The sequence below is a fragment of the Rhipicephalus microplus genome, chromosome X, assembly GCF_043290135.1.
Source record: "Rhipicephalus microplus isolate Deutch F79 chromosome X, USDA_Rmic, whole genome shotgun sequence".
Lineage (NCBI taxonomy): Eukaryota > Metazoa > Arthropoda > Arachnida > Ixodida > Ixodidae > Rhipicephalus > Rhipicephalus microplus.
In genome coordinates this window covers 110,715,741-110,741,543 of record NC_134710.1, presented here as the reverse complement: position 1 = coordinate 110,741,543, position 25,803 = coordinate 110,715,741, and the positions used below count along the sequence as shown (strand labels likewise).

The 25,803-nt window shown below is 43.3% G+C and overlaps 2 protein-coding genes across 8 annotated transcripts in view; one reads left to right on the top strand and one right to left on the bottom strand.

Annotated features, from left to right (window-relative positions):
- rtet (major facilitator superfamily domain-containing protein rtet) overlaps positions 1 to 18,783 on the top strand; it is a 90,239-nt gene extending 71,456 nt beyond the window's left edge. For 4 of the 5 annotated variants that reach the window (XM_075877410.1, XM_075877411.1, XM_075877412.1 and 1 more), the window contains 2 exons: positions 1,898 to 2,001; positions 12,741 to 18,783. In XM_075877410.1, the coding sequence (XP_075733525.1) occupies positions 1,898 to 2,001; positions 12,741 to 13,334 (698 nt within the window). In that variant the 3' untranslated portion in view covers positions 13,335 to 18,783. The remainder of the gene's footprint in view (positions 1 to 1,897; positions 2,002 to 12,740) is intronic. The other variant, XM_075877415.1, reaches the window with a different exon arrangement.
- On the bottom strand, positions 1,786 to 22,000 carry LOC142775693 (uncharacterized). 3 transcript variants are annotated; one of them, XR_012886931.1, is made up of 3 exons: positions 21,860 to 22,000; positions 8,582 to 8,708; positions 1,786 to 1,977 (listed from the first exon to the last, which is right to left on the bottom strand). XR_012886931.1 is itself a non-coding variant. In XM_075877416.1 (2 exons), the coding sequence occupies exons 1-2, from the start codon at positions 21,905 to 21,907 to the stop codon at positions 8,340 to 8,342; spliced, it is 417 nt and encodes a 138-aa protein (XP_075733531.1). In that variant the 5' UTR covers positions 21,908 to 22,000. The 3 variants fall into 3 exon arrangements, 1 of the variants encoding a protein (XP_075733531.1); XR_012886932.1 differs by lacking the exon at positions 8,582 to 8,708; XM_075877416.1 differs by lacking the exon at positions 1,786 to 1,977 and having other exon boundaries at positions 8,340 to 8,708.
- Between the last annotated feature and the right edge of the window lie 3,803 nt (positions 22,001 to 25,803).

The following is a 25,803-nucleotide window of genomic DNA, read 5'->3' as shown; positions in this document are numbered from 1 at the left end:
ACTGGTTTATCTGCAGTAGTCTATAGTCTACGGGAGGGTTTCTCAAGCATGTTGGTGCCAGGGAACTCTGCTAAGCTACATTAGGTGCCGAGGAACCTCCCGTTCCCCCCGGCAAGCTTTTTTTTTTATTTTCATTTTTATTTTTATTAAGTTCAAAAGTTTAATAAAAGTGATGAATTCAACCCATGTTATGTGCAATTCTTTCTTTTTTAAACCTTCCGACTCTCCGCATACACTAGCGACACCTATCTTCAAATAGCCTAAATGCGCATGGTAGTAATACATGGCTGCGGAGATTGAAGCCACCGTACGTCCCATTTTCAGAGTATGGCTGGCTACAGGCGGGATTTATTGTGGAGCTTACGCATTTCTGTTACCCACTGAGGTGTGCTTATTGAGGCTTGGGCATGAAAAATGGAGGTTCCTCACATAGACGACGCCTCGGGGTCGCCATCTAAGTGAGTGCGTGTGGTACCAGGAAATATTTATCAATGGCTCGTGGAACCCCGAGGAGGGGCCTGCTGAACCCTTAGGTTCCACGGAACCCACATTGAGAACCCCTGGTCTACAGCTATGGTCAGCGCCATTTGATTTTTCAATTTTTCGATTTCTCCCAATCTGCACAGGCATCAGGCTGTCAAGAAGACGTCTCTATTGCAGAGGGTAATAGCACATCCTGAGCGCACTTGAATACTTGTTTTTTAGGGGCGAAGCACCTTAATACATCTATATGTCCATCCCGCTTTAACCTTTATCCTGTAGTGCACAGTCATAGCACAGGTGCAAAACACATACGCGCTACGCGCCTTTGTATGTATCGGGCTAAATATAGACTATATCAACCATTATTCTGACATACACCTACAAGCACAGACCCTTTATACTAGGCAGCAAGTTTATTCACTTTGTGTCACTCTATGTCACTCGGTTTACATTGTATGAGGCAATGCGTGGGTCACGTACGGTCACCCATATGATACCCAGAGCTTCGCCCTCTCGTCATGATTCACTACGTAGAGATGTGTGTTTTTTGTCGTTGCGTGCGCCCTAGGAGAGAACAGTCGCCATGGTGACTTGATGGTGTCCTCTGGAAGCCGTGGCACACATCTAATTCAGTGCTTGTTTTTAATAAAATTAAGGGCTCCATCACGGATAATATGCTTCCCGACACTGTAGATTGTAGGAGATTACGTACTTCATAGTAACATCTTTTCATGCATTCGATTACACGGCAGCTCTCAACAGCTTCACAGTGTCACACCACTGCAAAAAACCGTCTGCCACACACACGTGCATCAAAGTGCCATACTCAAGCACAGGAAACATGAGGCAAGCTGCCCACACTCACGATCACACCCGAAAAACACGTGAGAAAGCACACGAAAAAGCACACAGACATGCACAAGTCTTTAGGCACCCATATTGTTAAACAAAATGTTGTGCTTTCTAGTCTGGAGTAGTGGCGCCTGCGCCACAACAATGGCTGTAAATGTCAACTCAGCCGAGATTCGCTCGCCCATTGACGGCGATGCGACAATGCAGGCTGCACCTCTTTTTTTTTTTTTTTGTAATGCAGCAGCCGTTACCAGGTCTAGCCCTCACCGTGCTCCTGGCACTGTTGCTCGACAGCATAGCTAGCTCTTTTGTAGCATTATGGCATACTGTAGTTTCGTGATGAGGGGAGCATTGAAGTACTCTACTTGCACTAATAGAAACCTTCACATATAATGGCATACCCATAAGCCCAAGCTGTAATGATGGTGAGCTTGTTACACTGGATTCATATTGGTGGGGCACTGCTCGTATTTATTAAAGTGAAACAAGAGCTCGTAGGGTGTTGGGTCTCCTACTGCGAATGTCCTGATGTCCAATGCATTAAAAAAATTTCTTTTTTCAGTCTACTGGTGGGCAGGTCCTGTAGTCTGCTACTGTATTGGTGCCTGCCTGTTCATCTTTCCACTGCTCATCCTCAGGAACCTGTACAGAACAGTTGGAGACATGGTGAAATAAGGTTTCTCCACTGGTTTAGATTTATGAGACAACTATAGTGATTGTGCAGTGTTTGGAAAGTTGTCTTTCACAAGCACGGCAACATGTGTGTTTGCCCAGATTATTATTTTGTGTCATGAATTTGTCTTCATCACGCGTAATCACAAGGCCACTCACCATGTGATTATGTTGTTGCCATTTTGCTTCATAGCAGCTTTTTTTCTTTTTAAGATGTTTTTTTTCACATATTTTGGGCTACTGTCTGTACATTATAGACGTATAATTTGTATTAAGATATTGTTACAAATTTACAAGTGGTACAATTTGCATTTAGAACCGGTTTCAATGTTGCGAAATGCCTACTGTTGGCCTTGTGTAAGCATTTGTTTCAAGAATTGAGCATTTATTTTAAGAAATGAATATTCTGATTTTGTCTTTTGTTTTATTGCTCATTTAATGTTGTATTTTGTCAGCACCAGCTCAAATTTATATGGTGCTTTAGCACAATGTAAAAATGTATTTATTGTCTTCCTGTCGAAACACACTAGGGTTCTTCTACCATTTTTTTTCTTCAAAATACTGTAGTATCTCATATAATTGCACATTGTATTGATTTCTTCCCAAAGGAATTATTCCTATTGGAGTCTGTTATTATACTCTAAGCATTTATTTTTCTTTATTGGTGTTTGTATGTGTCTAAATGTATGTGCTTGTATATTCTGTCATTGATTGAATATAAACTCACTGAAATTGTTGTTTAAGAAACACCAAGATGTGCCTAGACCTATATAAGCACAGATAGCAGATGATCATATCACTTTGTGGTAGTTTATCAAGACACCATGACACTTCTGTACCTAAATAAGCCTCAGATTTTAAAAACTTAGTTGAAAAGTGAGTATTGGTCAAACATTTAATGGTAGAACAGAACCTTTGGGAAAAAAAAATGTAATTGATTCCTTTGTCATAAGAATCAGTATCCCACAAAAGTGAATCCTGTACTCCCAAAAGTACAAAGTTGAATGTTTTCTGTACATTGATATAAGAGAGCTTGCACAATGTATGTTGGTGATTGACAGTTTTAAAATTGTTTACGTGGATGTATCCACTTTGATACTTGGTGGTTCATCTGTATCGCATCAGGTAATGTCCATCATCAATGATTTAACAAACCCTTGTAGTCATAGATGCTTGTGGTAGCTGTACGCTGAAAGTGGAATCAGAGAAAGCGACGTGACAGCCAGAAGAGTGTCACTGATTGGACGCCGATTGCGGGGTAGGGTCGCCTACTCGCGGCATGTAAGATTTCTTAAACACTATTGCCTAGCCCGAGGGAAATTCAACACGGATCGTGTTGTTCTCAATTTGCCGACTGCGATTTTTCGTGGAATGAGCGAAAATTCGGGGTGCAAAGTTACGGCCATGCGTAGCACTCGTGCGTAGCCATGGTCATCGCCAGGATTTTTTTTTTTTTTTTTTTGCATGCAAACCCGTGTTGCTTCACGGATGGGGGAGGGGAAGCACTGCTGTAGCTTGGGTGAGGGCATGTGCTGCTGTGGCTTAAGATGAGCAAGTGCCCCCTTTAACCCCCCCCCCCCCCCTGCTGAGGCCCACGCACATAGCAGAGCAATTTTTTTTTATATGGTGGATACTATGAGCGAGGCCAACGCTGGGAGTGACTTCGCCACTTGGCAGTCACTTGGTCCCATGACAACACAAGGCTGTTACACACAATTCTGTGCCACACAAGCACCTGCTAAACAAATGCGCCAACAGTTGCCATGGCTAGCTGCAGCAGCTGCAATGCTTTGCCGGTACATACGTGGCAGAAGTCTGAAGGTCACTCACTTCACTTCCATAGGCTTGCGCACAGGGGCAAGGGGGGGTAGGAAAAGAACAGTGAAGCTCGGTGGGTCTCCGATAACAGAGCGGTAATCGCCTTTCCTACAAAAATGATGTCGACTCTTTAAGGACCCTGATCTTTCGAGGAGCAAGGTTGACAGTATACGAGCACTCATATATGCGTCCTATAAATAGACGTGCACGAGAACGAGGACCACTCTTCCCCATTGCAACGGTTTTGAGAGCTTGGTGCCAGACCGAAGCTAGACAACATCGATGTAAGAAATTTCAATAAAATCAACAATTTTCAAGATGGTTGCGATGGAGCTGTGCTACAAAGGACATCAGCAGAGTGCAACTTCGATGACTATGGTGTAGAAAACAAATTGACGATAGAGCTCGGAGGCGAGGAAGAAGAAGTGGCCAGGGGCACGCTCTGTATATTTTATTAATCTCGTTCTTTCAGCAATAAACGGAAGACGTATCATTTCTGCTGTCTCTCTGGTCCTTATGAAACATGGTGCCATGACCAGGATATCTGAGGACAGACGCAAAGACTTCAACCCCATTTGCAAGAACGGGTTGAAGAACGAAACAGCGGTGTCTGGCTCAACGACGAACCATCAAGGGAAGGAACATGACCGATGACTGTTGGCGACGCACATACACAGGCAAGAGCTCTTCTAATACGTTTTAAGCATGAATAAAGAGGTCCTGTCGAAGAAGCGGAAGAGGCTTCAAGCAAATGTGACAACTCTTACGAGCGAAATTGATAAGAAAATAGAAGAAGACAACGAACGAGCGCAACTTATGACACTTCTAAACCAGATGAAGAGCGTGTCACAGACACTAAGACAAGTTAATGAACAGATTGAACCGCTCATCAAAGAAAAAGACGCAGAGGCAGAATGTGGAAAATTTTTGCAGTATGAAATGAAGATCCTCGTCGCAACGACAAAAATAGAGGAGCAGTTACGTCAGTTAGAACAAGCGACACGACTACAAGAATAGTCGCAGAACAGCGAGCTCAGTGCAAGGTGCTAACCAAATCTTGGAGACACAAGAGCTTGCTAAGTTGCCACGTCCTGAGATGATCAAGTTTGATGGAAAAAAAATAGCATGGCTAAGGTTTCGGCATCAGTTCGAGACATCGGTGCATAACAGATTGAACATGCCAAAGAATAAAAAATTTAATTACCTTCTGGCATCTCTGAGTGGGGAGGCTGCATCTCTAATAGATGGTTTGCAGTTTTCTGATCAGAGTTACGAGCATGCAGTCGCTCTTCTGAAAGAAATCTTCGGACGACAAGATAATTTAAGAGAGACCTACATAAAAGAGCTAGCAAACGTGGAATCAGTGAAGAGTCCTAAAGATGTAGATGTGTTGAAGAAACTCTTCCAAAAGTTGCAACTGAACACACGAGCATTGCAGTCATTAGGAGTGGAAATGGATAGTTACGCCACAGTGATAGCTCCTGTTATAAAACCTGCGCTTCCGGTGGATATGAGGATTGAGATGAAAATGAAGGAGATAGAGAAAGGCGACAACAGACCAAAGATTGCAGAAGAAGCATTACTATGCAACAGAAGAAAGAAGCCTTGCAGTGGGAGTGAAGGTGCTTTAGATGCACTAGACCTCACCACACGGGGAAGGTATGCCACGCTAATGTACGCTGCAAAACAAGCAAGGGAAGGCACGCGACATCCATGTGTCGACCACGTATGCCTGCAAGAAAGTCAGCACAGCAGCAAAGCGGTGATGATGTTGAGCACATACGTATAAGTGTGCAACCTGACCGGTTAGACACCAGCAAGTCCTGCAACTAGTACGCACAGCAGTCTGGTGAACACAAGTGCATACTACTGCAGACAGCCTTTCCGTGGACAGAGGTAGAAGACTGCTAGTGCTACGCACGGATTCTACTGGACAATGGGAGCCAGAGGACATTCATCCTCAAAAGACTGTCAAGAAAACTACCAAGCAAGGTAAAAAGATCCGAAAGGATTACCATAGGATCATTTAGAGGAAGTGAGTTGGAACTAGCAATGAAAGTCGTGGAAATCATCTCGAGGAGGGACCCCACATTGGAGCAAGTTACGATTGAGGCGCTGGAGATTGAAGTTATATCCTGTGACGTGCTACTATCGCCACCGTTGACAATACACAAAAGAGCAAGATTGATGGGAATTCGTTTGGCAGTGAGAAAAAAATATGGAAACTTCGATATTAATTGGAGCAGATTATTACTGGACTGTAGTCACTGGTCGCGTTCGCGAGATTTATCCAAAAGTAATGGCAATAGAAACGATGTTAGGATGAACGGTCCAAGGTACTGTAGGACTTCATTGTGTGCCAACGAAATCATCGACGGTTATGGTACTCAAGGTCAGTGCCAAGTCAGACACGATTGTCGACGAACTGCAGCAATTCTGGGACTTGGAAAACACAAGAATCAAGGAGAAACCAGCAACAAAGATGAGCGATGACCATGTGCTAGAGTACGTCCGACAAACAATCGAGTTCAAAGCAGGAAGATACCAAGTGCGGCTACCATGGAAGGAAAACGTAACATTGGGCGACAACAACACCATTGCAGAGAAGAAGCTTATCCAGGTGACAAAGAAATTATACAAAGATAAAGATGACCTCCTAGCCTACGACAAAGCTATCCGAGAGTACCTCGAGCAAGAAATAGCAGAAAACGTCGAAGAAGATGCCGCATCAGATATACAGAACAAATTTGTATACTACATGCCGGATCAAGTGGCAATTAAGAAGGACCGAACAACGATAAAGATACGGGTCGTCTTTGACGCATTGTCAAGCCAGAATCCAGGGGAATCCTTGAATGACAACTTGGAAAATGGGCCAAACCTTAACCCCGACATCACAAGTTTGCTGATGAACTTTTGTTGTCACAAGATCGCCATGTCATCTGACGTGAAAAAAGCATTTTCACAGATCAAAATACACGAAAATGACCAAGACGCATCGCGATTTATGTGGTGGAAAAGAGTACCCAGCGAAGATATGCCAAACTCGAAGATAAAAACTTGGAGGATGACGAGGGTTACTTTCGGGACTACATCAAGTAGCTTTCTTTTAGCGGCCACAATTCATCGACATTTGGATATATTCGAAGAGAAATATCCTGCAGTTGTGGCGCAACTCCAAAAAGAAATTACGTCAATGACGTCCTACTAGGAGCTGATGAATACTCAACATCGGCAAAGATTTACAAAGAAGCAAGATACATTTTTCGTAATGCGGGAATGAATTTAAGAAAATGGACCTCAAATGACGCCGAACTAAGAAAACTATTCGATGAAGAAGGAAATGATCTGGATCGAGGGATAAGAAAAGAAGGACAAATCAAGATTTTGGGACTGAAATGGAATTTCATAGACGACGTGTTGAGCTTTCCTGACACTGCATGGCGAAATGACAAGGACATGAGACAACTCTCAAAAAGACAGGTTTTGCAAGCTATGGCAAGGCTGTACAACCCTCTAGGTTTTTTGACGCCATTTTCAGTTAGAGCAACAATATTGCTGCAAAAAATTTGGATGGAGAAACTGAAATCGGACGACCCGTTACTAAGCCAGCATCGATTAGCTTGAAAGGTCTGGTCAGAGGAGCTTCAGCACTTAGATGACTTCACCATTAACAGATGCTATGACAACAGGCAAGCAGAAGTGAAAGCATTGACTCTACACGTGTTCTCCGATGGTTCAATGGCGTATGGAGCAGCAACATACATTTTAACAGAATACTCCAATGGAAGCAATGAAGCCAACTTAATTATTGCAAAAGGTAGAGTCGCTCCAATCAAAAAGATTACACTAGCAAAAATGGAGTTGGTGGCTGCCACAATATCAGTCAGATTGGCCTGTCATATAAATGAGAATTTCATCAGGAAAGTAAGGAGTGTAAAATTCTGGACTGACTCTGAAATTGTATTGTGCTGGATAATCTCAAACAAGACGAAAAATCTGTTTGTTCGCAACCGTTCAGCAGAAATCAAGAGCAAGTCCAACAAGAGTCAATGGGGCTATGGTTAAAAATGATGAAAATCCTGTGGATTCAATGACAAGGGAGGTGAAGATGAAACGTTTGCTGAACAGTGACTTATGGCGGAAAGGCCCCATGTGGATGAAGAATGAGAAACATAGACCTGATTATGACATCACCCAAGAAGCGGACAGTGACAACAAAGACGACGAAAAGACCGTGGCAAGCTTAACTACCACCACGAGTCAAGAAAAGATAATTGATGTGAAAAGGTTTGGATCATACAAGGAAGCGTTACGAGTTACCACGTGGGTGGTACGTTATATAGGAAACCGACGAAAAGAAAGGAAAACAGGTTCGCTCACAGAAGAATTGGACAAGGCAGAGTTTGTGCTGATAAAGCAGGAGCAGAAAATGTTACAAAATGCAGTGACATGAATATATGACAACATGAATCTGTACGGCACTGTTACACGACATCGGCAACGAAAGAGCATCATAGGCGACGAAGACGATGAAAGCGACCATGCTCGTGTTGTTGCTGCTGCTGTTCTTCCATCTTGGCTGCAGCTGCCTTTCTGCCCACAGACTTGCCGAAAAGGGCGCGCATCTTTTCTTTGCACGCATCCCAGCTTCCAATTTCATCTTCGTGGTTCTCGAACCACACTTTTGCTGTTCCTTTCAAGTAGAACAGGATATTGGCTAACATAAGAGTTTCAATCCAGCGGTAATTCTTACTTGTATGTTCGTACAACGGCAGCCATTCTTCGATGTCGACATCATCCGTGCCACAGAACGTGCCAGGATCTTTTAGCTGCAGAAGGACAACAGTTGTTGTTGTAGTCGCCTCTGCGGGAGCCGGTCCCTGGTTTGCCATGGTGGAAAAATTAGCTCCGTTATGTCGTGTTGTACCCCGCACCACCACAAAATGTCACAGGGGTGAGAGAATGAATGCAATAAATATATTTACAAAATATACAGGGAGAGTCAGAGGCAGCTGCAGCCAAGATGGAAGAACAGCAGCAGCAACAACACGAGCATGGTCGCTTTCATCGTCTTCGTCGTCTATGATGCTCTTTCGTTGCCGATGAAAGCGACCATGCTCGTGTTGTTGCTGCTGCTGTTCTTCCATCTTGGCTGCAGCTACCTCTGACTCTTCCTGTATATTTTGTAAATATATTTATTGCATTCATTCTCTCACCCCCGTGACAGCACGAACATCTTCGAAGATGATCAAGGTGTCCTAAGAGTAAAAGAGAGGCTTCAATGGAGTAATTTGAGCTTTGATGAGAAGCATCCTATTGTTTTACCAAGAGAGAGGCACTTTTCAGAACTCCTAGTTCTGAACGCGCATCTAGTGACCATGCACAATGGTGTTGCGGCTACATTGACACATCTAAGAACGAGGTTTTGGATTGTGTGTGGCCGACAGATGCTGAAATATGTTATAAAGAAATGCATCACATGTAGAAGGGTCAATTCTAGATCAATGGCACAAAAAATTTCACCACTACCGGCTGACAGGATAACACAGACGAGGCCATTCGACATAGTTGGTATAGACTTGGCTGGACCGCTAAATGCTCGAGAGGAGAAAGGCAACAAAATTACAAAGTTCTACATTGTGATATTTACGTGTGCAGTAACAAGAGCCGTACAACTGGAGTTGGTCAAGAGGATGTCATCAGAAGCGTTTATACAAGCATTCCGAAGGTTCGTGTGTAGAAGAAGATTGTGTAAAACAATTTACAGTGATAATACTAGAAATCTGAGAAAGAGATGAACAATATATTAAAGATGGAAGATGAAAGGGTGCAACAGTATACCAGTAACCTGAAAATAAAATGGAAGTTTATTGTAGAGTCGTAACGCTTTCTTGTGTAATCCCAACCTTTTTACATCAATTATCTTTTCTTGACTCGTAGTGGTAGTTAAGCTTGCCACGGTCTTTTCGTCATTTTTGTTGTCATCACTGTCCGCTTCTTGCGTGATGTCATAATCAGGCCTATGTATTGTAGCTCCATGGTGGGAAGAATTTTATGAAAGACTGATCAGAAGCTTTAAGACGTCCATGGTAAAAACTATAGGTGCTCGACTTTTGGATGAAGAACTACGAACTGTGGTTGTTGAAGCAGAAGGAGTAATTAACAACTGGCCTCTGACTTATGTGTATGATGATCCTAACGAGCCACAACTCATCACACCGGCGGACGTTATAGGAGGCAGGCAAGCAATGAACAAGCAGGAAGGCAACAGAATGGGAAAATACAGTTTGCTGAATTACTGGAGTGCAAGAAAACAGGCAATGATAACATGGTTGACAACATGAAAAAAGGAGTACCTGAGGGAGTTTAAGTGTGCCAGCCAAAAAATAGAGGGTCACGCAAGTATACAAGAAGGAGATGTACTTCTGCTTGGAGAAGCGCGAAAAAGAACACAGTGGAAACTCTGCAAGGTCGAAAAGATTTTCCCAGGCAAGGATGGACTAGTGAGAACATGCTTGCTTCGTACACGTGAAGGAAAACTGGTCAAGAGGCCGATTCAACTGCTGTATTCGCTCGAAGGTTGCTTCGGTTGAATCTGGTCGGCGGGAAGATGTAGAAAACAAATTGAAGATGGAGCTCGGAGGCGAGGAAGAAGTGGCCAGGGGCACGCTCTGTATATTTTATTAATCTCGTTCTGTCAACAATAAACCAAAGACGTATCGGTTCTGCTGTCTCTGTGGTCCTCCTGAAACATATGGCAAAGTCGCTATTCAAAGGAAGAAAGAAGCCAGTGAACATTACAACAAATCTTGAGGTAACAGCACAAAAGACGAGGACAACAAAGGCACGCACACAACAGACAGCACTGTGTCTGTTGTGTGGGTGCCTCTGTTGTCCTCATCTGTTGTGCTGTTACTTCATGATATGTTAAACCTGCTGTTACTTCATGCTATGTGATTTAAATACGACGATGTTGAAAGCAATAACGATAGGCCCAGTTCGGGAGATTGCGCGTGTAGGTACACTTTGGAAGTGAACTCAAATATAATCCAAATGTCTTCTGTGTTCAACCATTCGTGGGGAGTGTCTTTGCATACAGAGCAAACCTACGAGAGGCTTGTCATAGCCTCAAAATTGGATAGCACCACCCCTTTAAGTAAGCACCTGCAGTGAAGAACTCTATGACAGAGTCGGTGCTATTTGAACTGCCAAGTTTGTGTTTTTGTCTGGCGGAAGTTTACTTAAAAAAACTGCTCACTTCACTGGAAAATAACAAATAAAACCAAAATTTGCCATTTTTCTTGTTGCAAAATGCAAAAAATAAATTAATGGTAGCACATAGACAGGTCCTATGTACTTAGTGCTTTCCTTTTCTCCTCTCTCTTTTTAATTCCCATCTCCCTATCCCCAGTGCAGGGTAGCGAACCGGACGTTCATTTGGTTAACCTCCCTGCCTTTCCCCTCTTGTTTCTTCCTTCCTCTTCCATGACATGGCAAGGACAGAATGTTATTTGATTTTCTAGATGCTTCATCAAAATATCACATTAGCCTGCCAAGAAGTTATACCAGCATATCTATTTGTGTCAGCAAATCAGCTTGAGAGTCATTGGTATCTCAATACCACTCCCTTCCCAGTCCGGTTTCTTCTTTTTTTTACACGAACAAAAAAATTTGTGGGATCTATCTCTGGATATATTGTGATCTTTTGTGCTGCGGCACAACTTTGCCCATGCATTTGTGGAGCATTTGTTTACGTTATTCTATTTATTATTGTTATCATTAATATTTGCTACTTATATTGTTTGTCCTAAAAACAGTGCTACCCATTGCACTGATATCATAGGCTGTAGCTTGAGCTATTAGGGCATTTATAATTTCATCTGGGCTCAGTCTCATGGTTAAATTGGTATGTTGTGAAGTTGCATTTGGCTCATGCAAAGGTACTCAAGTTCCTTACATTGTGCTGAAACTATTGGAATTTCATTAATCAACAAAACATAAAAGAAAGTAGGTAAGTGAGAAACGTAACTTGGTACGAAACATGTGGTAGCGATCATTACTTCTCGGCCTCATTGAGGATGTGGTGGTGTTTTTCGTCTCCATTATGGTGCAGCTTCAAGGTTTCCCATGTATGACGGCACCATCTTGGACATCTGTACTAAAGCACCATTTTCTGTTGTTGTGCATAAATGTTTTATAATGTAGCCACTCAAGATCAGTTATAGTATTTTTGTGACTGACCTTCAGGTTGAGGGCTTTTAACTAATGCTTATTGATAGACTTGTAATGTAACCGGAAATTTTTTACTAGCTTATTTAATGTGTCACATATGCAATGCGAAATAAAAGATAAAACATTATGCTTCCGGTGTTTAGACTTTCCTAAGATGCCCGAGGTAGATTTGTTTTGTATGGTGGCACTTATAGACACCTGTTCCACTTGTTTTATTCAGCTGCTTTGAAATAGGCAAGGAAGTATCTTGTACAATCTGTTTCAATGTCTGGAGCTTTCTTTCAAGTTTTGTTAATATGTATCTCTGGGTGAATAATACCACTCTGCCGTAGTACAAAATAGCAATTTTTTTCCTACCAGTTTCTTGTATGGTATGTTTGCTGCTGTCTCAAAGCCACTTTCGAAATTTATTTCACATCACTGGCAACTGCTACTTACTCATCACAGGTAAACAAAATGAAACATGCTCGAAACATAAGTGCAAGTTGTGTAAATTATTGAATTGCTTTTAGCTTCCAGCACTGGGTCCAGGTCAGGAAGGATGTTGTATCTATGTAATGATGACAGGTTTGGGCATGGGCAGATACGCGATTAGAGGCAGAGGAAGAAGAAGTTTGGAATAAGAACAGCCGCCCTGCAGCAAGGGCGTTGTGTCTTGTTTCTTTCTGACAATGGCGCAGTTGACGAAAATGAAGTACTACGGCTTCGATTACCCGCCAGCGTGCAGCAGCAATAAGCCAAGCTTGAGGACGGCGTCAAGGCCTCCTCGGCCCCTGCTCACCTGCTGCTACTGCCACCACCGTGCGGGGACGGCATCAGGCCTCCTCAGCGGTTCCGCACCACTGCTGCCGTACCCATTCTCAACAAGGGACGCCGTCCATGCATCCCCAGCTCTGACACGGCTTCCTGAGGAATGCCATGCCATTTCCTCGCTGATCTACTCCGTCAGGCAAACGTTGCAGCAAGTATTGATCCCACCAGTAGTGGCCGCCGTCCATGCCTTCACCGTTGTTTCAGGGAACTTTTCCGGCGACGCATTCCTTCGCGCCAACAATGCGCATGGGCTCTATTTTCCTAGGGACGGCGTGCATGCCTCCTTGTCACCTGTTAACTTCTCGGCACTTCAAGCATCCTCGGTGGACAGTGTCCAGGTCTCCTCGGTGGCTCAATATCGCTTCATGGACGCCGCTTTACCTTTGCACGAGACAACACACGGGCTTCGCTCACATAAGAACACTGGTGACAGTTCCAGCCCTATCTCTCCAACCGGATGAGCAGACAGCGTCATGGAGCTGTAGCACACCATTGCGCGATTCCGGGTCATGACCAGCGTCTAATAGCATCGAGCTTGCAGCTCTCACCTGCAGCCTTGCCAGAATTGTACGCCATCTATGCCATGCTGGGTGTAACCGCCGCACATGACTTCAAAGCCAGCTCACCCGAGAGCCGCCGCAAGCTCCAGTGTTGTCTCATGCAGCTCTCAGAAAAACTCGGTTACTTGGCGTGGGCACAATCTGGTTTCTCGCCCACCGTCCCGCCATTGCCGGCGATTTGGGTGATACCAGAGTTTCACGGTTTTCAAGACGACGTGTTCGGGTGAATTGAGACAGTCAACTCGCTCGGCACACTACATGCCTGGCCAGAAGACCGAAAATAGGCAATTGCCATCGACTGCCTTCGCACTGCTGCCAATGCATGGCATGGCTTCGAAGGTGTCCGGCAGTGATCCTGGTCGAAATGGTGTGCCAAGTTGACTAGCCTCTTTTGCCCACTTTTCAGCTCCGGCAACTTCATGCCTGCCAGTGGAGTCTCTACCACACATGGCATTTGGGAACCACTCCACATTGAAGCTACAGCTTGGGCGTCCGCCAACCTGCCCTCCATTGGGAGTCGAGCTCATGAAGGACATTGCTTTGATGACCCATCGGTGCCCTCGAGACCTATAGCAGACGGCCCCTCTGGCAGCTCTACACAAGATGTCAAAAGCATGTGCGCTTCTTCGCCACACGTCTCCCTCTTTGAGCCTATATCAGACGTCATTACATAGCCAAGGGAGGTCGAGACCACTCGTCATTCAGTGCTGTTGGAAGAGTGGTTCCCATATTCGCCATTTCAAGAACACGCGCAGATGTCGGATCCTCTCGTGCTTAGCACGTCTTCAGTACCCAAAGAGCCCATCAATTCCAATGCCGTGCTCGCCGACCCACTGGAGTGTGCCATCTGCAATGCATCACCGTTGTGCAGGGAGGTTCTCCAAGACAAGCTCACTAATGTTATGCCCTTGCTAATTGAGCAGTCCGCTGATATGCCATCTTTAGCGAAGTTGCGCACGGCAGATCCCGCATTGAACATGCCACAAGGAGCGCCTCCAGAGCTGTTGGACGACGATAAAGAATAGGAAAACCTCATTAATCCTGGTGATGACCACAATTCGAATGCAGCTGACTTTGAGAAATATGTGGGAAAGGCACACCGAGAAACGTGCCAATACGGCTAGTTCCTCAGGTGCTGTCCCGGCATCCTTGTTTTGACATGCCACGAGCCCCGTTTTCTCCACGACCCAGTTAATACCTGCTGCAAAATTCAGCTGAGATGATGTCGCTGCGTGGCCGAGGTCGACCGCCGCCACACAACCAATGTCGCCCCCCAGGATGCAAGCAAAGTCACAGCGTAACAGAGAGCTGCAGTGATCACTCCGACAAAGCCAGTGCCGCCCGCCAGAGACAATTTCGGCAGCTGGTAATAAAACGACGCAGTCATGGTCGAGTGTAAGGATGACAGCACCGCTGGGGCTCGGGCACAGGCGCGGATACGTGATTAGAAACAGAGGAAGAAGAGGTCATAATAAGAACACCCGGCCTGCAGCAAGGCTGTTGTGTCTTATTTCTTCCTGACACCAACCATGTATAAATTAAGGCTTTAAACCTTGTGATACTGCCACTGTCATTGATAGTTCACTGCAAACACCTTCATTTTAATGATTATTCCTGTAATTTTTTAAATAAAGAGTCAAAACAATACACTGTATGTTGATTTCTGTATCTTGGCTATGCATATACTTTACATTTACAAGATTTAGAGCCCAAGAATTATTTCCAATAACTCAGATTGGGCTTAACATGCGATTTCGTATTGAGCTCACTGATAAAACTGCATTGACAGTGTTGCTTTGCCCATTTTTTCCTTAGTCGATGCATTGCCTAGTTCTTCACAACATGTAACAAAGGCTACATTACACCAAAAGCTAGGTTTTCTGCATCTATGACACATTTTGAAAAAGTGTTCATAAAGTGGTTGTTGATTTCTAAAGTAGACTGGATAAAATTTGATGGGAGCAGTTGTTAATGTTACATATGTGTCATTATTAGAAAGGGATGCCTTGAAACATGGCAGTGTAATGTTCTGAGTTATTACTTGACACCATTCCTTCAATGGTGTTGTTTTTCTTGGGCTGCACTGTTTTTTTCTTTTTTATATAGAGCAATAGTGTGCACAGCAGTTAGGAGTAAGGGTCGGCGTTCGCATGGTTCCTGTGAGCCCTTTTTTAGGGCAAAAGCTGTTATGAGATCACAACACGGGTCATGCGCAATGCCGTAGTTGGCTGCCGCCGCCTCTGGTGCCGTAACAACTATCGCACGAAATAAGAAAGAAAAACTCTGTAAATAAAGAAGACCGAGGACACAGTGGGGTTCGAACCCAGGTCTGCTGTGTGTAAGCCCAGTATTCTACCACTGAGCCACGCCGGTGCTTAGGACTCGTTCGCAAACTTGCGAACGAGTTCGCAAATACCACACTTCTCTGAAGAATGACGAAGGATAGCATATTGAATGCTGGCCTACTACCCATAAATTATGATTAATAATGTCATAGTTGGTACACAGCAAGTGTGCTTGCAGCAGTTACCCAAAGAGTATCTAGAAAAGGCTCTGAAAGGCCGCTCTTCCTGCTTTCGCTGTGACTGCGCTGAGTATTGCCTAGGCCTGGCTTTTTCCAGTAGGACATGTTTGATCTGTGTGCTAAACGATTGAAGGCACTTGGATACTGGCCCTTACTAGTAGCCATGGGTACTTTTGAACTTTGAAGAAAGATTATGAAGAAAGTTACCCTGGTGATCAGCTGTTAGAAACAAAAATTTAGTGTGAATATACTACGAAATCGTTCTGATTCTCTAGTTGTATGTTAAATATTGCAGTTTGAAACTCTCCGAACTTTGAATTATAAATCTTTAAATTCACTAAAACTACCATTGAGAGGTTCTAAAAGTCATGAAAGCTATTTACAGATTTTTTTTTTGTTTTAAACTATGCATAATTTCACACTTGGAAAGAAAAGGTGTGTAATATGGCTGAAGCGTGTTACAATGCTTTTTCCTCCACATCAATTTTTTTGTAAATATATATTATGTCATTTGTTTGCTAAGTGCATGACCCTTGAATAAGTGTGAAGTGCCTTTAATTTCAAGTTCTGCCATTTACCTACTTTCCCTCTCAGTAACATTAGCTCAAACCAGTAACCAAGGATTGATATATGCGTTGAAATTAGTGTGAAAACAAGCACTTTTGAGGTGTGAGCATATTTTTTTAATGTGAATAACCAATGAAGAAGTTTCTATTCAGAATTGTAGAAGTTTTTGCACTAGGTTACAAATATTTTAAAATGTGCACCACCTAATTGAAAAAAAAGTTTAGAGCGATAGTATGATAAATTTTATTTCTATTGGCATCGAATATGCATAAAACATAACTCGCATAGTAAAGCAAGCCATGGCTTTCGGGGAGCCATACAGTACCTACCCTGCATGTTCGTACTCTCAGAAGTTGTGGGTTTGTATAGAAATTGCTCAAGTATTGATTTTATTGAAAGTTTTGTGAATACGTAGTATTAATATCTTTAATTTTGAAGATGGCTGTTAAATATTTCAGAATTGTTCTGTATTCTACTACACTATAGGTACATGCATAAAATACAGCCAATACTTTTGCATTTCGTACTGTGCTTCTTTGGTAATTTTGTAATGTACAGAGAACGAGCAAGTGATTTGAATAAAAAGTGTGTGGTATAGCCCAAATAAACTTTTAGGCAGTTAGGAACATAGATAAAAACTATAACTTGGACTTACTGTCAAGCAAAATTAGTCATTTCCTGGTCTCGCAGCCTGACAAATATTGTGAATTTTCTTGTGGCAGTATGCCAGCATGTTTCACTGTTTGGCACCATTCAATGTCTTTTTTACCATTGCTGGCTTGAAAGGTGCTTTTGGTGATATTGACTAACATCCGTTTTTTTATTTTACCTGCATTTGTCTCATGGTGATATGCTTTTTATGGTTAGTCACTTCAACTGAAGTGCCGGTAAATTGTCCAGGATGAAAATCGAGGTAATGAAATATACCTTGCATGATTGCATCACTCGTAGCACTATGCCATCATGAATTTGTGTGAAGCATGACTAATATTTTAGAAGCATTGTGTTTCCACTGCTCATAATTTTTCAAAAGCCCTATTTAACATATATATTTTTGTTTATGTGATGATTATCACTGTTTTTATACCACTGAAATAGCGATCTTGCCTCTTTTGACTCAACACGTTTTTCTGTGGAGTAATGACCAGCGGTAACCAATTGAGTGTGTTTTGTGTTCTGTTACCAGTGAACGTCCTACTTGTGCTTCCACAGTAATACTCTTCAGCTTTAAGGCTAATATGTGCAGTGTGCAGTTTGTGATGCTCAAGAACTGTAGGCCCGTAGCTTTTTTTTATTTCACAGGAATAGTAAATGGTACTTTCTGTTATGTTATGGTCAACTGCTTCATTTATGGAATATTGATTCTATGGAATGCATGGCATAGATTGATTGACATTAATGGAACATAATTTTTAAGCTAGACAGCTGTTCCAGCTACATTAGCGATTTGAGCAGATGGCAACACCTATATTTCAAGATATTGATGTGAGCTCAAGATTGTGTCATCCTAATAGAGTAATTCAGGATTTGTATCGAGACTCATTTGTGTAATTGGGCTGACCTTGGAGAGCTGAGAAATTATTTACCGGTCCTTCCCATTCTGTACGCAACTTTTTCTTGCACCAAGCTTAATAGTAGATATGCAGGATCATCACCAAATGCTTCAGGGACTGTACTTGTGCCACATTTTGGCTAGTATTTTTGTAATCTTTCTTGTTCCTCTGGAGTGAGAACTAATTTACAACCAAAGTTTGTTTTTTCTCTTTCTTTTATACTGTGAACAAGTGAAACTATTTTATTAGGATAAATAAGTTGCCTAAACAATATGAAATCTATTCAGTTAACCATGTGTTTAATATGATCATTCCTTCTGCACTGCCATGGCATCGTTCATGGTAGACATTGTCTTCCGGATCAAAGTGTGTATTGGTGATGGTGTTGTGCCTTAATTATCATAAGGTTGGTTGTTGGTGCTGTGCTTTCACACACTCATACAATATGGTATTGGTCCCAGAACCATGCCACATGATAGTTTGTGTTCGTGAAGAACTTGTTGGAGCTAGGACTCCTGATTTATGAAGAAGAGTTACTGTTTCGAAACAAACCTTGCAACAATGCATTTTGCATTGTAATCCACTGTGATGCACAGTCCCACATACAACGTTCAAGTGTGGTTGTTACATTCTGTCAGCAAATCTTGTATTTACATGCCGAAAGAAACTGACGAATATGCAATAAAGACTGAGCAGAAAAGAAAAAGTTTTGTGCCTCTTCAGTTTCTCGTCAAGGAAAGCTGATCTAGGACAACTGTGGAATCTCTTGCATGAACTGCTTACTCAGATATCAGGAGCCCTACCCCTTATCAGGGAAAATGAGCAAGCTAAGCTTAGCGTGGGTCTGCCTGACCTACTTCTTCTTTTTTCTTTTTTTTTCTTTCTCAGTGTGCAATGCTCCCTCCTAACATTAGCGCTTAGTGTAGTAGCGGCCGTCCGTGGAGCGCTGTTTTCAGGATGCATCGTCATGGTGTCTCTCATATGGTCTCCAGTGTTCGTCAGCTTTTCCTCTTGATCAGTCCCACGTACCAACCATCACGTGACCACGGAAAATGCTTGAAAGTTAAATTTTTTCGATGTCGGAATTTTACCGAAATGTGCTATTCCCGATACAGATTTTACACATAGTTGATTGATTGATTTGTGGGGTTTAACGTCCCAAAACTTTACACATATTCCACTAGATCGCTTTTACTCCACCAACACGGATAATTCAATCAAGCGGCCATAGCAAGTGTACTATTCAGTTCACATTGGGCAAGCATGGGTGCATTGCCTAGGGGTCAAGGCTTTCAGTATCGGACTGGGAACAACCGGAAATAATTTTTTTTCTGAAGTGTGGTGTTTTTTTTTTAACACCAACTGCTTTATAGGTCCGTCGGTACAAGCTCTGCTTGCAAAGGTGTGTTCATAGACACAGGGGGTCGGGATGTCCTATCCCCTCCAAAATTTTTCTTTGCGTACGTATCGTTCTGGTTGCGACCAGGCAAACACGTCACACGTGCTCACAAATATGGAAGTGTGCAGATACTGTCAGACCTCTTCATTTTGGTGGTGCACTGCACTCGTTAAGGTAGTCAGACACTGAAGGAACTTTATTGCGGTTCTTCAGGGGCCGATTGCACCGTCACTGAAGACGAAAAAAAAATTACACCATCTCCCGCTCAAGCGAACCATGTGTAGATGCGAAGCCGCGGGCGCTTATACACTGGCGGCAGCGTTGACGCTGGTGCTCTTAGTGGCGTTGTGCAGGAGTGAAACCTGGGGAGGCGCAAAGCGCGCATTGATGAACCGGTGTTTTCTACGGGAACATGCCAATCGCTGCTAGTGGGCAATGAGAGGCAAAAGCCTCCTATTGGACACAGAGACCCGCAGTCTGCCTTTAGCTAACGCGCGAGATGCGAAGTTTTATTCTTCAACAACGCAGAGAAGAAATCTCCCATTGGAACTACGCCGTGCCCCCGACCAGGCTGCAGAAATTAGGTGCCTTTCTCCTCTTCTAACCACTGCCACCACCCACCGGAACGGTTGTGCAGCGCGAGCACTTCAACAACGCAGAGGAGAAATCTCCCACCGGCACTACCTTGGAAGTAGTGAACGGTTGTGCAGCGCGAGCAGTCGGTTTTTCAACTCAAGAAACTCGCTAACAGACGCTGTCGGCGTTGCGAAGCGACAGAGGAGAGCGCGTAGGAGAAGGGGAGGGGAAGCGCATGTGCAATGGGGGTATAAACGCCGTGAGGCGGGATGCCTTGAGAAGAGAGAGGGGGAGTAAGCGTAGGATATACCTGCATCACACCGTGGCCTGCATAGGGGTCAGGCACTGCGCCGTGCTCCCTACCAGGCTGCCGAAATTAGGTGCCTTTTTCCTCTTCTATCCACGACCACCACCACCATCGGCGTTGTCAGGTGAGAGAGGGGGAGCGTAGGGGAGGAAAGAGGGGGAGAGAATGCACGTGCGCGATGGGGTTGTAAACGCCGTAAGACAGGATGCCTTGTGGGGAGAGAGGGGGAGTAAGCGTAATTTTTTAAAGACGATAGTCTTTCTTGAGGACCTTCGTCGCAAAATTTTAGCCTGTCTGTCTGTTTGTCCACCCTAAACAGTACCCTAAACGGCACCAAAGTGGCCAAACGATACTCTCAACGACCGACCCCATCCGCAGCACCCACCAATATTGTTCAAGGTTCAGCATTCATACTTGTGTGATTGTTAATTAAAAATCAATTATTATGCATCTCTGAGGCACCATAACACGTCAATTTATTTTACTTTATTTGCAGAGTTCCTGCAACGCCATAGTGGCATTACTGCAGGGGGTTTACACACGAAATTCAATGTGATTGCTAATATTTCTGTGAATAGTGACGCTTTAAACATTCTGGAAACTAAAACAACATATAATAATTACAACATGTCAAAAAATATTTTAGTACAATATGACACGTGGCAAACAGGCACTAAAAGTGAATATGCATGTCACGATGTCACAACGATGAAAAAAAGCGCCGTTGTCACTCAAGTTTATGATATCTTCAGGAAGTTCGTTCCAGTCTCTAATTGTTTTAAAAAAGGAGTTTGCAAAGGTTGTTGGTTTCAATGCGTATTTTGTATGTGTGTCTGTCTGATGTAATCTTCTGTCTGTGTGTCTTTTTACTAGAAAAGGCATACATAAAAAAGTCTAAGGACCGTAGCGTTTATCACGCTGCGCTGACCATGTAACGCTTGTACGAAAAGGCAAGTGTTTCCAACGCTTTTCTAAGATGACATGGTGGTGGCACCTACCCGTCGCCTTGCGTTCTACACCTTATCACCTCAGAGACGGGTGCGCACGCCACGCGCTTCGTTTTTCAGGATAACTGCCAGATATCGCTTATGTCTCACGTGTGACGTGACTTGATGCGCTCGTTCGCATCCGCTACATGCTCGAGGCACTCTAACACAGCGCCTCCAGAATACCATTCACCGATTTTCTTCACGTGCCATTTACCATCGTCGTTCATTCAGGTCACGTAATACCAAACTTGGTATAGGTGAAACTAGCGAAACAGCCGCGAGTGCATCATGAGCGTGGAATGTAGTTATGTTCTTACATGATACGCATGTACTGACTAATATGTTTGCTCCAGTCATATGCATTCGTCATCTGTTCACGTACCGTAATACCAAATTTGGTATATGTAAAGCTAGCGAAACGATCGACCACGAGCGCGCCATGAGCGTAGCGGGTAGTCAAGATTTATATGACATGCATGTCACGATTTTCACATTAGGGTTTGTCACTTACGTTCTCCATGCAGTGATTCGGATGGATACCAGTTTTGCAACATGTCATGTGCACGAAACCACTGCAAGAGCAGCACGCATACCCAGGAATTCGGGACACCGCTTTTCACACCACCTGGCGCGCAGAACTTTCAAAAGTGGCGCGATAACGTATGTAGCGCGGCATACAAAGTGGCCAAACAAACAAAAAAAAGCAGTTCGATGTCGGCTATCGCGAGCAAGAGTGAACCGGGATCGCTGACTGATAAGCGCAACTCGTACGACAAGCGGTTGGTTGGTTGCTCGATTGTTAATCAAGTGGTTTTTTTTTTTTGTTTAATGAAACAGTGCGCACAAGTCACTTGGCTGTGCTTGCAAAACTCTAATTTCGAAAGGTCGTGCAGCCCTTCTTCTCGTCGTTTTCGATATATTTCGTCTGTTTGTATACTCGGTGGCACTGCTTTCGTGAAGAAAGGTAGGAGGTCCGTGTGCCGCTGCTGTTTTTGTGATCTGCAAAAGCTGACTTCGAAAGAAAGAAAATAATATCAGCCTATGAAATAACGATAATGCTTTGAGAATATGCAGAGCCAGGCCTCACGTTGCTAATATTTGTTGGCGTCACTTAGCAAGTGATGTTTCTTTTTTTGTGTGCTATAGCGTGAAGGTAACTTGCCATGCCGTATTCTCTGCCAGTGACAATATAAGTGTGAAAGTGATTACGGGGACGAAAATACTTAATCATTTTCTATAGTTGAGCCGTTTAAATAAGACGCTTTAATTTAAATAACGCTCTTTATGTTTCTAAAGCACATAACAAAGAAGTATGAAATAATGTATTTCAGTACGTGCATCTCATGCTGTGAAGCTCGTCTTCTCATGTTTTCTAACTCTTCGTGGAAGTGTAATGAAACCAATTATATTCATATATGCGACCGCCCGCGGCAGTGATGCAGTGGGTATACAGTCCTCGGGTACTGAGCCCAAAGCTTTGAGAATATGCAGAGACAGGGCTGACGTCGCTATTATTTGCTGGTGTCACTTAGCAAGCGATTTTGTTTTTGTTTTTTGTTTTTTTTTGTTGCGCTATAACGTGAAGGCAACTTGCCGTGCCGTATTCTCTGCCAGGGACACTCTTTTTGAGAGCTCAAAAAGAAGCAGAAATAAAGTCCGAAATTGATTACAGGGACGAAATTGCTGAATCATTATCTAAATTTGAGCATTTTAAATCATACACTTCACTTTAAATAGCGGTATTTACGTTATAGAGCCCATATCAAAAAAGTTTGAAATACTGTATTTCATTTCATGCATCCTATGCTATACAGCTCGTCTTCTCTTGTTTTTATAACTCTTCGTGAAAGAGTAATGAAACCAATTATATCCATATATGCGACCGTCCGCGGCCGTGATGTAGTTGGTATACAGTCCTCGGGTACTGACCCCAAAGCCGCGCTTTCGACCCTGGCCGCGGAGGTCACATTTAAATGCAGGTGAAATAGTGGAAGCGTGGATACTGTGCGATGTTAGTGTGTGTTAAAGAACATCCGATGACAGAGATTTATGGAGCCCTCCACGATGGCGTCCCTCATAATCATATCATGGTTTTGGAACGTAAAACCCCCGATGATATGTGGATGTACACAACCGTAAAACGCACCTCTTCCACTGACTATGCAGTCTGCACAGCGGCATCATGTTTCGGTTTAGACCTGGTTATTTCGACTACGCAGTTGATTTAGAACGAAGAACGCGCACAAGCGAGTTTGAAGATATACATACATATAAACACAGCTACCGACACCACCCGTCACAGTGAAGCATGGTCTATGCCCCAGTCACAAACAAATTATGTAATGAAAATGTTAAAACAAAAATGGTACATCCCACGAACAGTAGAAAACGATGATATGTGAAGCACGAATGGGGACGGTGCATATATATCTTTCAAATGAGCACAAAGTTACAAGGCGGATGTAAATTATGCCGTAGATGACTTTCAAATCATATTTATCATGTTTGGAAGCATCATTTGCCTTCGCCGACTATTCAATTCGCAGGATACCATTCGGTATAGGTGGAGCAAGCAAAACGGCCGTGAGCACGCTATGAAGGTAGCATGTAGTCATGTTTTACATGACACGCATATAATAATTATGATGTTTGAACGTAAAATTCACCTTTTTAGTCTATTCACGTCACAAGATACCAAATTTGGTATATGTGGAGCTAGCGAAACGGCCGCGAGCGCCCTATGAGTGTAGCATGTAGTCATGCTTTACATGACATGCTTGTCATGATCATAATGTTTGGACGTCGTCCATTCACGTCATATGTAACACCGAATTTGGTATATGTGAAGCTATAGAGAAACGGCCGCGAGCGCACTATGAGCGTAGCATGTAGTCATGCTTTACATGACATGCTTGTCATGATCATAATGTTTGGACGTCGTTCATTCACGTCATGTGACGCCAAATTTGGTATATGTGAAGCTATAGAGAAACGGCCGCGAGCGAATCGTGAGTGTCGTATGTTTTCATGTTCTTAAATGACATGATTATCATGTTTTCACCAGTCATATACCTTCATCATCCATCGAGGTCGCGTAACACTAAATTTGGTATATGTGAGGCTAGCGAGACGACCGCGAGCGCACCATGAGCGTAGCATGTAGTCATATTTTACATGACACGCATCTTCTCAGTGTCATGTTAGCAGCAGTCCTACCTTCGTCATCCATTCACGTCCCGTAATAAGAAATTTGGACTACGTTAACGTATCGAAACGGGCGTGAGCGCACCATGAGCGTGACGTGTAGTCATGACTTACATGACGTGTATATCATGATTTTCATGAGTGGTTCTCTCACTTATGTTCGCCATGCAGTCATGTCATACCATACCAACTTTGAAATATGTCATGTGAACCAAAGCACCGCAAGAGCAGCAAGAGGATGAAATGTAAACTATGACATTCACGACATACATGTCATGATTTTTATGTTAAGACTACTTAATTTTGCTCGTCATAAAGTCATGTCACTCCATACGAGTTTTGGTATCGATGCCATTATTGAAACGGCCAGGAGAGCTAAAAGTCGTAGGCGGCTAGATAGATAGATAGATAGATAGATAGATAGATAGATAGATAGATAGATAGATAGATAGATAGATAGATAGATAGATAGATAGATAGATAGATAGATAGATAGATAGATAGATAGATAGATAGATAGATACGCTCAAAATCGCGCGAGTTCACTGAGAAATGCTTCGCATTTAAAAGTAACGAGTAACGTGACATCGCCCGGTACTGAAAAATTGTAACGTATGTACGTTACCCGTTACAGTTCTAAAATTGTAATGAGTACGTTACTAAGTTACCAAAAAAGTAAGGGATTACCGGTAATGGCATTACTTGTAACGCATTGCAGTCGATCGTGGTAACCATTTAGTTACCGTATTAACTCTAGTGGATTTAAATTCGTTAAATAAAGATTTACACCTATTTTGTTATACACGCGTGTTTTTCATATCAATATGATTCTATTACAAAAGTAAGGGATAAAAACATTGGCCATATATCTCCCTGTTGTGCTTCAAAGGACGCCGAAAGACGATAGTTTTCAGACTGCAGGGGCTGCGTTAAATATTGCGCCATCTCCCCCGCCGCGGTGGTCTAGTGGCGAAGGTACTCGGCTACTGACCCGCAGGTCGCGGGATCTAACCCCAGCTGCTGCGGCTGCATTTCCGTTGGAGGTGGAAATGCTGTATACCCGTGTCTTTAGATTTGGGCGCATGTTAAAGAACCCCACTTGGTCGAAATTTCCGGAGCCCTCCACTACGGCGTCTCTCCGTATCATATGGTGATTTTGGGACGTTAAACCCCATATATCAAATATTGCGCCATCTGATCATAACGTGAAGAAAGGAATGTTGTTTAGAACGCAGAAACACTGGTAGGTGG